The 14,207-nt window shown below is 32.8% G+C and overlaps 1 protein-coding gene across 1 annotated transcript; it reads left to right on the forward strand.

Annotated features, from left to right (window-relative positions):
• The first annotated feature begins 228 nt into the window (after positions 1-228).
• On the forward strand, positions 229-12,588 carry LOC140438102 (uncharacterized). The gene is made up of 4 exons (XM_072527818.1): positions 229-352; positions 5,273-5,613; positions 10,084-10,239; positions 12,526-12,588. Exons 1-4 carry the CDS (start codon positions 229-231, stop codon positions 12,586-12,588), a joined length of 684 nt encoding a protein of 227 aa, XP_072383919.1.
• The last annotated feature ends 1,619 nt before the right edge of the window (positions 12,589-14,207 follow it).

The following is a 14,207-nucleotide window of genomic DNA, read 5'->3' on the forward strand; positions in this document are numbered from 1 at the left end:
ATAATCGACACCGTAAAGCCAGAACTATTTTGTCAATCGGTTATGCAAAGATGCCTTGCTTTACAATATATTAAATACCTTTGTGTGGTAGCTGTTTTATTATTCCAAATATTTTTGTATGTCTGGCTTATCTACACGAACAGATTTCATGACGAAATCAGTTTCTTAAACCTCATGTATAGATTATCGTCCAATCTTACGTTTTGCCTCTACGCCGTCTTCTTTACTATGTTTGGGTTTTTAATAGCAACATTGGCATGCTTCGAAAAGTTTACTGTTAGCTGTTTAAAATATATACCAGTCCATCCAATGAAAGATATCGACGATAGCAACAATATTTCAGATTTTATGGGTAAGTTCATTTTGTTTATCTTTACACAGATCACAATTGATACTGTCAAAAATCAAAATTGATCGCAAAATGACGTCTGGTGAAATAGGAATTGGAATATGAGGCAAATAAACATATCACTAAAATTTCTGTAACATTTTTGAATATAATGATATTTGAAGAGCAGATTTTTTGACGTGAAAACGACTTAAATTAGGTTGTGGCTCGGAGTCATTCATGAAAAAGTGTAACGCCCGCTCACGTCTGTTACGATGAGTCACCGAACGAGAGAGAGGCCCGCCGGACCGGCGAATGCCTTGCGTCTCTCTCCCACTCAAACATGATCGGTCCGCTGCGCGCGCAGCACTAGAGAATTAGGCGCGTTGAATCGGTGCGTGCTTGTGTCTCTGTCTTTCTCGAGCGTTCTTGGCGTTCAAGACACATTACAGCAGAAACACTTCCTTTCATTTCATATTTCTCCTATCATCAACAAAATCACTCAAATAGAAATTAGTTAAGTTTAAGTTTACATGTACAATGTTTTAGTAAACAAAATATATTTCTATAGTTAAAATTTGTGCAATTCAATTCCTTGTTCCTATTGTGCAATTTAATAATATTCATATCAATAAATATTCTACCGAGAAAAAGACGTTGTCACGTAAAATCTTCGCCCGTAAAACCGACTTTACAGGCAACCGATTTTTTTTTATTAAAATTAACATATCCCAACAGTTACAGCCATTGACATGGATACAAAAATTCTGTCGTATTATATATATTTAACCCTAGACACGTAGGTAGTGACAGTTTCGCGTATTGTGAACGTGGACATCCGACTGCTTTATTAAAGGGCCCTTTTTCTGTGAATTTCAGTCAGAACTTGACATATCAACAGAGTAGGTAGCGGCATAATTTTGAATTTGATAAAGAAAGATCGTCAGTGTTCTAGATAACTATCCCCTGCTAAAATCCCGATTGCTTTCTTTTGCATTTTAGAAATTTGAAGTGCATTTGTTGAATTACAACATATGATTAAAGCATAGTTTAGTTGAGAGTGGAATAAAGAAAAATATGTTATTTTTAATGTTGTGTTATGCCCTTGCTAGTTGGCGAATAACAAATAATAAACTTGATATCTTTTTCTTTAGTTGTGAGATATGAGCCGAGCAGTTCAGTCGATTATCATTCTATGGTTATTACTAGACTTCGGCAAATATGCAAATAAAAATGTAGAAAATATGCGCATAAATATGCACGTGTTTACCCGAAAATATGCAAATATTTTACAAAATATGCATACAAATAAATAAAAAAATCGTAAAATAGTAACAATTTTATTTAAAAAAAAAAAGTGTACATAACTAAATATTTCCTACTATTCATTAAGATTTACATTTATTTTAAGTAACTACATCATTTTTAAGTATGAATAAACTTATTTAGAATTATGGTAACAATAAATGACCAAGTGGTGTTTAAAATTTTCTAACAAAAACTTGTGGCTTCTGTCTGAGTACATATATTTATATATGGAAAAACTTCGTTCAACATCAACTGATGTAACGGGAGCATTTTTCAAACGAATCAAAACATTTGGTTCTAAATTAATTGTTTCCGAAATATTTCCAGCTAGAACACTGACTACTTCAGAAAGAATATGGTAACCTTTATTTTTTTCCATAGTAGCTTCAAATTTTTTTAAAATATCTTTTCCAATATTACCTCTAACGTTCCGACAACATGACGCAAATTCTTTTATTAATGCTGTACTTTCGAACAATGACAGTTTTGATGATTCTAACTGAGTAATTGTTTTTTGAACAAAACTAAAATTTGATTTTATAAATGAAAGTTCTTGTTGAAGCAAGTTACTCTGAAAAGTTTGTTTAGAATCCAAAAGAGATTGGGAACTTTCATCTGTTAACGTATCAATTATGTTCTTTATTTTAACAAAATGATCTGCATAAAAATTAGCTGCTTCTAACCATGTTCCCCATCGCGTTAAAATAGGTTGTGGTGGAAGAGGAATGTTAGGTAGCAGTTCTTTATAAAGTTGAATTCTTATAGGAGATTTAAGAAACACTTTTTTGACACTGGATATCATGGTATTTACAAGAGGAAACTTTTTTCGTATTTCCTCTGCAACTCTGTTTAATCCATGCGCTACACAAGTAACATGTATTAAATCTGGGAAAAGTATTTTTAAATTTTGTCCTGCTTTCACCATATAAGGAGCAGCTCCGATAAAATAAGCAGTAATTTATTAGAAGGAATAGTTGTCGGAAGAAAAAAAGTTGCTAATGTTTCTTGTATAAAACGCGAAATTGTTAAAGCATTTGTTTTCTCAAGTTGCTGGCGTGAAATAAGATGAGATTTTGGTAAGGTATCTTCTTTAAGAACACCAATCAATAAATGAGCAATATACTTTCCTGAGGAATCAGTGGTTTCGTCTACAGATATGTAAAAATAATTATCTGCAATTTCTTCCTGAATATTAATTAACACCGACGAGTATAGCCCGTTCACATTATTTCTTCTTAGAGACCGATCACTTGGAACATTAAGTTTGCAATATTTTTTTAGAAACGAACTAAAATTTACATTTGCTAATTTTGAAAGCGGTATGTTTGCAGACACTAATGCGCGACACAAGTCTTCATTAAAAGTTTCTTGCTCATCTAATTTTTTTGAAGTAGATTGGAAACATTTAGCCATTGAAGTTTGATGTTTTCCTCCTATTTTTCCTTTTTTTGCAATGTGTGAAGCAGTTCTCACATGTTGGTCTATCTAAAATTTCTTCTCACATGCTATCTATAAATAAAAATAAAAACCTTTATTTTAACCCAACCTTTAAAATATAAAAATATACAAGGTGTTTTTGGTTAATCAAATAACTGGTTTGGAAAAAAAAACACTCGCTAAGTGTTTTAAATGCAGTATTAATCCACAAATTAGTTTTTGTTACTAACCATTAGTACATCATATAACTTATTTTAAAATTCAACAAAAGTTTTTTTTTGTTAATTCAATTACAATAAAAATAATTGTGTTTTAGAATAGCTGACTTCATAAAAAAAAGTAAAGGTGAAAAATTTTTCTAAATACACACCATTGTATTGTACCATGGACAATTTTTTCTCACTAAAGGAAGCTATTTTTCATTTAAAAACAACCTACGAGTACTAAATTTCAAGTAAATACGTTTATTGGTTTTAAAGTTATTGTTGTTATTAACTAAAAGAATTTAATTTTTTTAAATTTTAACACCCTGTATCTCGAAAAGTAAATAAGTTTGACCCCTCATTAACTATATCGTTTTGTTCAATTTTTCGAGAAGTATCTACAGTCAAACGTTGTAAGTGTCATTTGGAAACACCCTGTATGTATGAAATATTAGATATTTAATAGAAAATATTAGATACTTACAATTTTGCCACAGACTGAACAGTAGATTTTTCCCGTATCCATAGACAGCTCTTTATAAGGTTTAATCCAAGTTGAAGCACTGGTTGTTTTAGGCATTATAAAATCACAATCTTCCTTTTTGTTACACACAACGAGTGTTTACGCTTTGAATATCAAAACAAAAATGATTTACAAATCTGAGCATCAAATTAGAAATGTTTAGGTACCTAATTCAATAAACTGGGAGATTTTGGAAAATCCCTAAATTAGGAACAAAACTATTAGCCGTTTACCTGCTGTTAAGATACAATAAATTGTAGATAGATTTGGGGATTAGATCATAAAATGCAAATGAGCGAACCCTTAGCGATTATCCAATAACTGAATGCCTCAGTGACCGAGACTTTCTAAGAATGTTGAGGGCTACTTAAATTGATCTTCTTTGAAATTGTAAATGTTTTGTACCTGTAGAGATTACGTACTTAGATCATTTCTTGATTAAAATGACTACAAAATTTTATACAAGAATTGAAATAAATTGGTATGTTTAAAAATTTTCAAATACAGTATAAAAATCTGAACTTTTATGCACTTTATGCAAACTTTTATACAAATATGCCAAAATATGAAATATTTGCATAAAATATGCACAATATGCAAAATATGCAATATGCATATTTGCCGAAGTCTAGTTATTACCAATAGTTTTAACAGTCTATTTGGTATCTGGATCATTGTGTAAATTACTTGCAGATAGATATAACTAAGTTACTTGGTTTCTATTAAATATAGCACAACCTTGTGCTAGATTTAATAGAAACTTCCTCTTGAGACATTTTTAAATCATCATTATTTTTAGCTAAACATGCTTGCCGTACCTTGTCGAATTAGTTTCTTTTGATAAAAGTTTGTAGAAGCTTGAAGACTTATTTTGGCTTATCTTGACAAAATAGTTTGAGACATTGGCAGACTTTATAGCAGCAGTATCAAAGATAAAAATAATATTGAATAGATAAAAAATGAGTATCTTGTAAAAGAGGAAAACTAATTAACTAAGGCATATGTATAGAGAATGAAAGGGAAGAGAAGGTTAAAGAAAAAAAGGGCCCAGGGGGAAGAAAACACTCACAATTAAAGAATGTAAGGCACTTCACAAGCATGGACACTCATTCATTAGTAAGAACAACAAACAACAACAAAACATATAATAATTACCGAAACTGATCGTTAACATTTAGTAATAAAATGGCACTGGCAAATAAAGTATTGGATCAAATTCACCTGTTACTTTTTTTTCCTAGGGATTGTAAATTTGAACAGAGGATCAAATTAATATACCATTGTTTTCAATGTGCTTTTAATACCATATTTGTGTGTGTGTATGTGTGTGTGTATGTGTGTGTGTGTGTGTGTGTGTGTGTGTGTGTGTTTGTGTGTGTGTGTGTGTGTGTGTGTGTGTGTGTGTAAAGTTTATTTGTCACAGAATAAAAGTTTTTATGCATAATACAGTACTATGTTCCATGTGTTTTTAAGGAGTTATCCACTACAAGATATGCAGAGAGAACCATCCCGCTACAGACGATCTACTAGAAATGAAGCCTGCCGAGATCATCGAATATTTACGAATATACCACGAAGAATTAAGTATGTGTATATACAGCTGGAACAAATCCATGGATCCGTATTTTCTTATACACACAGTAATCGAACTGGGAATGCTGATTATCCATTGGTATGCAGTCATTGCTTACATGGTTTATAGCTTTAAGGATCCTCAGGCTCACACTATTCACCTTATTAACTGGGCCTACGTTATTTTCCACACGTACAGTTTGTTTTTGTTTTTAAAGAATGCCCAGCAGTTGAAAAACATGGTAAGTAAAACCAATTACAGTATGGTCGCGTTATTCCGAGCGGAATCGTGGAAACGGGTTGTTCGGATGATCGCATCGTTCGGATTACCTATGATTTTTTATTGAGAGAAGAAAAACTGTAAAAAAACAATGAAAATGACTGAAAATGCTTTATGCTTTATGTATATTATTAAAATATTATATTATATAATATATTACATAAATACATAATTTATATATAAATTTCAATAGGGGGCAGTAAAAAATCTGTAATTTTTTTCTGGACTCCAGTCTCGATGTGCTGATCAAACACTCTGTCTCTTATACGCCTCAGCATCATGATCTTCTCGCTGCAGTTAAGGTTATCTTCTGCTCAACTGATGGCCGGTTCAAGGCTCTAACAACTTCAGCAGCAGGTGTCACAGTCGTTATCGCTAAAAGTGAGACAGACGTGCAGAAGTTACTAAACACAATTTGTGATACTGGGGAACAGTTTGGTTTAACAATAATCATAAAGAAAACAAAAACCATGGTTATCAGTAAGAGGGGAAAAGTCATTACAAGGATCCATTTAAAAAATGAAAATATTGAGCAAGTGGACAAAATGAAATACTTAGGAGTCTGGATTACGGAAGATCTGAATAAGAAATTGGAAATTCGCTTAAGAATAGAGCAATCAAGAGCAGCCTTTTTGAAGATGAGAAAATTTCTGAGTAACCAAAGGCTCAATTTGCAAATCCGATATCGGATGGTAAAATGTTATATCTACTGTATTCTTCTTTATGGTGTCGAAGACTGGACTGTTAATATTGACTTAATGAGAAAACCGATCATATTACGAACGAAATGGTGTTGCACAGAATGGGAAGAGGCAGAGAACTTTTGACCACTATTAAAAGGCAAAAGACAGCATATTTGGGGTACATACTTAGAAATGATAAGTACGAGTTGTTGCAGCTGATTATGAAGGGTAAAATCGAAGGAAAAAGGGATCCTGGTAGAAGACAAATATCCTGGCTGAAAAACATTCGCGACTGGACCGGGTTAAACACACAGATGCTCTTAAGAAAAGCAGAAGATAAAGACGAATTTTGCAATGGTTATAGCCAACCTTCATTAGTGGAGACAACACTAGAAGAAGAAAACATAACACTACCACCTGCAAATGGAAGTATGGGACGCGCATGTGCTAGTTGTGCAGCTCTTATTGGCTGTCGCTAAACACGAATTCGCTGGCTATCACTATTTAAATAGATTCTGGTCTCGGCTGAAAACAACACAAAATTACAAAACTGTTCAGGGAGCTGTATGTGTTCTTTAACACACTGGAGGCGGTGCAAAACATGTCTAGATTGTAATTGAGAAACTCTTATTGGTCGACGACTCCTCAAACGTGACTAAAATTCTTCTTATTGTAGCCGACGATACTCATGTAGCATGCCTGAAGTCTCTTTGGAGGACTGGTCCAAACATAGAACAATTTCTCGGAATGTAAATTAAAAGATATATCTATTCTGTTGCTCATTGGTAACTCGGGGTCTACCAGAGCGAGCTCTATTCTGTATTGAATTTATCTTCAGAAACCTTTTCCATATCCATGAGACATCACTCTGAGAAACACCCACTCTCTCCGCTTCGAATCGCCGTAAATGGCCTTCTTCACCTATAGCGATAATTCTGGCACGGTTTAACTCAGAAGTTATATTGCGATTCATTATAAATCACGTTTTCATAAATTTTACCACAATAAATATTTCAAATTTTTACACCTTGGCAAAACCAGATCAATTAAATCGGTATTTAAATAAAATAAAAATCCAAAAAAGGTGTATTTTATATGAAAAAGGCCTATTAAATATATGATACGGATATGGACTTATAAAAGTGTTAAAATGGTGAATACGAGGGGTAATGTGTAACTTTTGAAACTATGTGTATTATTTTTACTATATGTGCATCGATTCTAGGCGACCTAAACTCTAAGGTAAGACACAAAATTAAGCCGTAAGTCCTAACCAATAACACATAATATTTTATGAATGAGTATGAAAGGGGCAAGACAAATAGGCATTTAAAAATGTATCTATCGTCTATAGAAGACGACGAGAAAATTAAAAGTCCTACAAGACGCCTTAGATCCTTACTGAAGGACCATCAAGTGGCAGAGAGGTTAGACAATGAGATTTACGCAAGATTAGAGGAAGACAACTTAATGTTTGATACATTGGAAGAAAAATGGAGTAAAATCGAAACATCAATGACAGATGCAGCTAATGTTTGCTTAGGCAATACAGGAGCGAAGAGAGAAGAAGACTGGTTCGACGAGGAATGTAAAAGAGCACTAATGCTAAAAAATAAGGCAAAGTTGGAAAAAGACAATAATAGAACCCAAGAAACAATTACAGAATATGAGACGAAAAGGAAAGAAGCTAAAAGAATCTGTAGGCAAAAAAAGAGAGCATAGTTGGAAAGAAAATTAAAAACAATAGAGGAGCATTACATTAGCAAAGAAATAAAAAATTTCTATCAACAAGTGAAGAGAAACAGACAAAGAAATAACACAAAAACAATTTTTTGTAGGAATAAAGAAGGATTGACCCTTGGAAATACTGCAGAAATTAAACAGATGGGCACAATATTTTAAAGAACTGCTAAATAATGAAGAACAGATGCAAATAGATGAGGCAATGGGTCAGTCAGATGATAACGATGAGGAGTACGTAGAGGAACCAAAAGAACAGAAAATAAAGGAAAAAATGGCTTAAAAGCGGTAAAAGCGCAGGGGAGAATGGAATCCCAGCAGAAATTTTAAAGGAAGTAGGGGCCACACTGCAAAGAAAGCTGTGTAACTTGATACTGAGAGTGTGGAGAGGGGAGGAAATAACAGAGAGATGGAGTAATGCCGTAATTTGCCCAATACATAAAAAAGGTGGGAGAACCCTTTGTGAAAATTAAAGAGGGATAGAGCTACTGGGTGTTGTGTACAAAATATTAGCAAAGATCATATGTTATAAATTGAAAAAATACGAGAATGGCATAGTAGGTGAATACCAAGGAGAGTTTAGAGCAGGAAGATCGACAGTGGATCAAATATTTACCTTAAAATTGATAAAAAATAACAGTTACGAACAAAACCTAGGACTCCACATGCTCTTCATTGATTTTAAACAGGCGTATGACTCTATCGATCGGGAAAAGTTGTATAAAGCTCTACAAAATTTATTAATATTAAAAAAGTTGATAAAATTATTGAACATGTCGCTAACAAGTACAAACAATAGGGTGGTCATAGAAGGAAGTATGTCAAATCTGTTTTAGGTTACAAGAGGATTAAGACAAGGGGATCCACTTTCTACTGATCTGTTCAACTTTGTCTTGGATGCAATAATGAGATAAAGTAAGATCCAAACCACGGATACCATTTTCCATTGTAAACAGCAATGTATAGCGTATGCAGATGATGTAGGCCTCTTAACAAAAACAAAAAAAGAACTTCAACAGATGTTTAAGAACTTTGAAGATGAAGCAAGAAAATTTGGGTTGTATATAAATGAAGCGAAAATAAAGGGTATGGAAATGCGTGGTGAGATATTAGAACACAATAAATTCGTCAAACTTAAAACTAGAGGAAAGGATTACAAAATTAAAAATGTCGGTCAGTTCAAGTATTTGGGTGTAAAAATAACGAATAAAGAGAAATAAAAAAAAGAAATAGAAAAGAGACTATTAAACGGAAGTAGAGCAATGGACTCATTAAGCAATTCTAAAAGCAAAAAATGTATGTAGGGTAGCAAAAATTTGAATATATGAAATAGTCATTCGGCAAGTGGCAGTGTATGCCTGTGAGACCTGGACTATGAATAAGAAAGCTGAACTAAAAATAGAGATCTGGGAAAGGAAGGTGTTGCAGAAGATTTTTGTTGGTATTAGGACGGCGGAGGGAAACTGGCGAAGAAGAAAGAAAGAGGTAATGCAGAGGTATGGAAAACCCATAATTGTACAAAAAGTCAAAGCACAGAGAGTCAGGTGGTTAGGTCGAATGACAGAGAAACGTTGTGTAAAAAGGGACTTTTGGGAGGAGGCGGGAAAAATGAAGAGAGGAAGACCACGGAAAAAGAGATTATAAGCAGTTAAAGGTGATTTAATTGGTATACGAGTGCCGAAATAGAGAGAGAGGAAACGACCGAAAAAAGTGGAAAACATTAACGAAGAAAATAGAAGCAAAGGGCCTCCATGATCTGTAGCACTGTTAAATGTGTCAAACAGACAAACCGAGATATTCACAGAATATCTTTCGACAATATTTAGTCCACTTCTCAGAGAAGTGTATCTAAAACTAGAGAAAACAATTTATTCTTTAATTGACGCTCTATATAAAATGGAACTACCAATCTATCTAAGTTAAGTTATACGCCGTTCTTCCTAAATGAGCATCCATTATAAGTATCACATACTTTTAATATTATATTGTAAAATATTTCCATATTGTAGGTAAATGGACTAATTAACTTCCTATTGGAGTATTCAACTAGAGTTTCCAATCCTGATGAACACCAACAAATTAGATTCTTCATAGAAAAAATTAAAAACCACCGTCCTTTTACGGCGAGTGGAGTTTTTACTATTGATCTCGGAATTGCGGGTCCAGTAAGTAGTTCAATTATTAAATATTTTATTCTAATTATTTACCATCTATTTAAAGTATTTCAAAAAGTATCTCGGTAAAATTATTTCTGTTCACGAATGCCATTACATTATGTTGGAATCAATAGCTTTTTAGTCATGAATTTATTTCACCATTTGTATGGTCATTGTAATGAATGTAATGATTATATCTAAACTGTAATTTTTTTTCGTTTTGTTTTCATATAATTTCATTTATCCTTGTCTTTTTTCATTACCTTTGCGACGTTTTATTTCTATCTATTCTTAGAATATATAAATGTTCGAATAGAACTACGACAGGGAGATGCAATATCATGTATTCTAATCCACATTAGAATGGAAAGGGAAATTATTAGAGAATCAGCACCCAATAACATAAGAACAATAATAATAAAAGGTGTATAAATTTTATGTTTATGTCATATATAAAAGAAGAACAAATATAATAGAAGTACTTAACCTGATAGAAACAGCAGTTCAAAATAACCGCACAAAACACAAATAAGCATTGCAAACATAGTTCCAAAACATAATTAGAGAAAAATACAACTTTCAATGAGTAAAGAACTTCACATCTCTGGGTTTGCTAGTCACATCAGGTCACAATGGCTGGCATCGCATAGAATACATTCAGGTTGGTGTGAATGACAGAAGCAGAAACTGGGTTATGGGGTGGTAAACGCCAACAAAGACAGCAATGATAACGAAGTGCGTGGTTAATACCAGTAATTGTCCTCGATATTAAAACCATCTGAAATCAACCTAGCCAATACGTTCGGTAAGTGTGGCGCTTTAACTCACTGTAAGGTCAGTTATAATATACTATATAATATATATATATATATATATATATATATATATATATATATATATATATATATATATATATTTATACTATATAATGAGAAAAGTACTAGACGAATGAGAATGAGGAATCACTATCGCAGAGATCGGAGACAGAGCAAATAATCTACCGCACATACACCAAGTGGTGAATTTCGAAAGGGTAGACAGATTGAAATACTTGGGCTTCCTAATAACCAACAATGGCGATTGATCCCCAGAAATCAAGCGTAGACTAACAATAGCTCTAACCGCAACAGGTAAATTAATTAAAATATGGAAGGACAGAAAAGTAACAAGGAATACTAAGCTCAGGTTGGTCAATGCTCTTATTTTTTCCATTATGCGCAGGTATACGCAGATATACGCAGCTGAAACATGGACTCTCACAAAAATCGATAGAAATAAGATCGAACCCTTCGAAGTGTGGGTATATAGAAGAATTCTGTATATAGAAGAAGGTATATAGAAGAAGTATCCTGGACAGAACACAGAAATAACCTGTCAATTCTGGAAGATCTTCATATAAAAGACAAAATGCCGAAGACCAAGACAAAGATCTACAATACGATGGGCAGATCAAATGAAGATTCTCGTGGCAAAATGCCTACATGAAGCAGTCCATATGGCACAGGATGGCAGCCAATGGAGGCAGCAAGCCTCATAGCATATTTAGAGTGTCACCAAGCTCTGACAAGGGCTCAAGGAATGAGGAGGAGGAAGGTCAGTCTTACATATAGACATTGCCAAAAAATGATGGCAAACTGTTAGCTAACTTTAAACGAACAATCCTGAGGCACATATATATAGGCATTAAATAGAACAATATCTAACACAGACGATATAATTTCATCTCTACATAGCCTATAAAAAAACCAAACATAATATTTACATCAACTTAACGGCTAACGTAAAGATCCATAATACTTCCAGGAAACTTCCTATAAGAAAAGTGACAAAAAGAGAGAGTGTTACATAATTATAAAAAATGAGTACGTTGAATGCTGGATGTGAATGACAGGCAGAAGAACGAAATATCCAAGAAACTAACAGCAATTAATAGACATAAGAAAAAAGGGAAGATCCAGACTCGGGTATGGAAAAGAGCTAAAATTCTGAATACAACAAAATAAAAAAAAAAGCGCATAAGAAGAAATGAAGGGATATTTTAGAGATTAAGACCTATAAACAGTGGTCGAATCAATGATGATGTTTTCTTTTACTTATTTTTATACCAGGTTGGTCTGACAGCGTTCTTCTCTTCTGAATATGTACAAAATTTCATCCTCTTTTATTCTATGCTTCACCAAATGTTTTTTGGTTCTATGGCATCATTGTATAGTTACTTTGTTAAAACAAATTATGAAAATATAAAGTAATGAAAAGTGCAAATCTTTTGGATTAATAATTATATTATTATTTTAGATTTCGGCTAATATATTGACATACGTTTTAGTTGCTTTACAGTTTGAGATACCTAAAGAATAAAGGTAAGAACACTTCATTCCATTTATTAAGTCAGGTTTTTTGACTAATTTTTGTTACTCTCCCAAAACGATTCTATCTTGGTTTACTTTTTTAATAATATTTTTGTTTAGGTTGTAAATTTCTTGGTTTGCGAATTACTAAGTTAAGAGTTAAAAACAAAAGTGACTTATGCTGGAAATAGACAAACAAATGACACCAAAATATCCAATATCGAATTTCTTTCTCTGTTTGCGTTGGTTTCATACCACATTACACAATACGCAGCACTGTTATATACGTCGTATAAAGTGTAATTCAAAGTCCATAATTTTCGCTTGTAAAAATTTACACAATTGGTCAAAAATGGCATTGGAAGGCATTTTTGTAGATCACCAGTCAGTACTTTGTGCTTGATATTTGCTTTTTCTTCGGTCACATCGACAGATTTAAATTTATATCTGCATTCTGCTTCTTTTAAGTGCGTATCGTTCTGTTTCAATCTGTTGTTTGTCAGAATCATTATCAGTTCCTCGTATTTTAGCTGCAAATATATCGAGAAATAAAATAAAGTATAGCGAATATTATTAACAACTCTGTGGAGATCTCAAAATAATATCCATGGTTTTTTGTCAGCAGTCTGGATTCACAAAGTATCCATGTTTTTTGTACGAGTGGGACAGTTGAGGATGAAGCAGTTTGTCAAAGCTTTAAATAAACAACGTGACTGCTTTAAATATCTGTGCGACAAATTTTCTGCACTTTTTGAAGCTAAACTTAAAGAAGGAATTTTTGTAGGATCTCAAATTCAAGTCATAAAATCGGAAAAATTGTTCCAGAATACAATGATCCAGGATGAATCTGAATCATAAAGTTCTATCGTAGTCATAGACAATTTCCTTGGAAATAACAAGTCTCCAAACTATAAAGAAATTGTAGCCAACATGGTCAAAAATTATAAAAAACTGGGATGCAATATGCGAGTTAAACTTCATTTTCTGGATTTCCACGTTGAATATTTTCCCGAAAATCTTGGAGCTGTCAGTGACGAGCAGGGAGAAAGGTTCCATTAAGATATAAAGGGGATGGAGAAACGTTACCAAGGAAGATAAGATATAAAAATGATGGCTGATTACTGCTGAACCTTGAAGAGAGACTCGATCACAAAAATCCATAAAAAGAAGACCACAAAACGCAGTTTTCATGAAAAAGTGAACGGTTGTATTCAAAAAAATCAAATATTGTCTAACGTAGGTGATACTGAATTCTTTTTTTAGGACAACTCAATTTTGCAGTGTAATTTTGTAATAAATAAAGTTTCAATCAATATTTTCTCATCATTTTTGTCAGTTTCCATGAAAAATTTCTCTTTTCTTGAAAACATGACGTACTGGAAAAAACTAAGTAAATATTCGTGATCAGCACGTCCCATTTACTATAGGACACCTATTAAACTTAAAACACTTTTTCATAAAAAAAATGGAGGCCTGTGAAATCAATTTTTCACAATACTTATTGTCAATTTTTTAAAAAATTTTTTTAAAAAAATATAATTTTTATTATAATTAATTCTGATGTATTCCAAACTATAAAATACCTATTTCTTACTTATTATGATTGTGTTATGAGATTCCACAGTTTTG

This window comes from Diabrotica undecimpunctata, chromosome 4, assembly GCF_040954645.1.
Source record: "Diabrotica undecimpunctata isolate CICGRU chromosome 4, icDiaUnde3, whole genome shotgun sequence".
NCBI classification, from domain to species: domain Eukaryota; kingdom Metazoa; phylum Arthropoda; class Insecta; order Coleoptera; family Chrysomelidae; genus Diabrotica; species Diabrotica undecimpunctata.

Excerpts from the sequence above, each read along its gene's own strand:
- LOC140438102 (XM_072527818.1), top strand. The coding sequence starts at position 229 with ATGTTTGGGTTTTTAATAGCAACATTGGCATGCTTCGAAAAGTTTACT. Across the intron at positions 353-5,272 it reads CAATATTTCAGATTTTATGG|GAGTTATCCACTACAAGATA; the intron begins GTAAGTTCATTT and ends TGTGTTTTTAAG. Across the intron at positions 5,614-10,083 it reads CCCAGCAGTTGAAAAACATG|GTAAATGGACTAATTAACTT; the intron begins GTAAGTAAAACC and ends TCCATATTGTAG.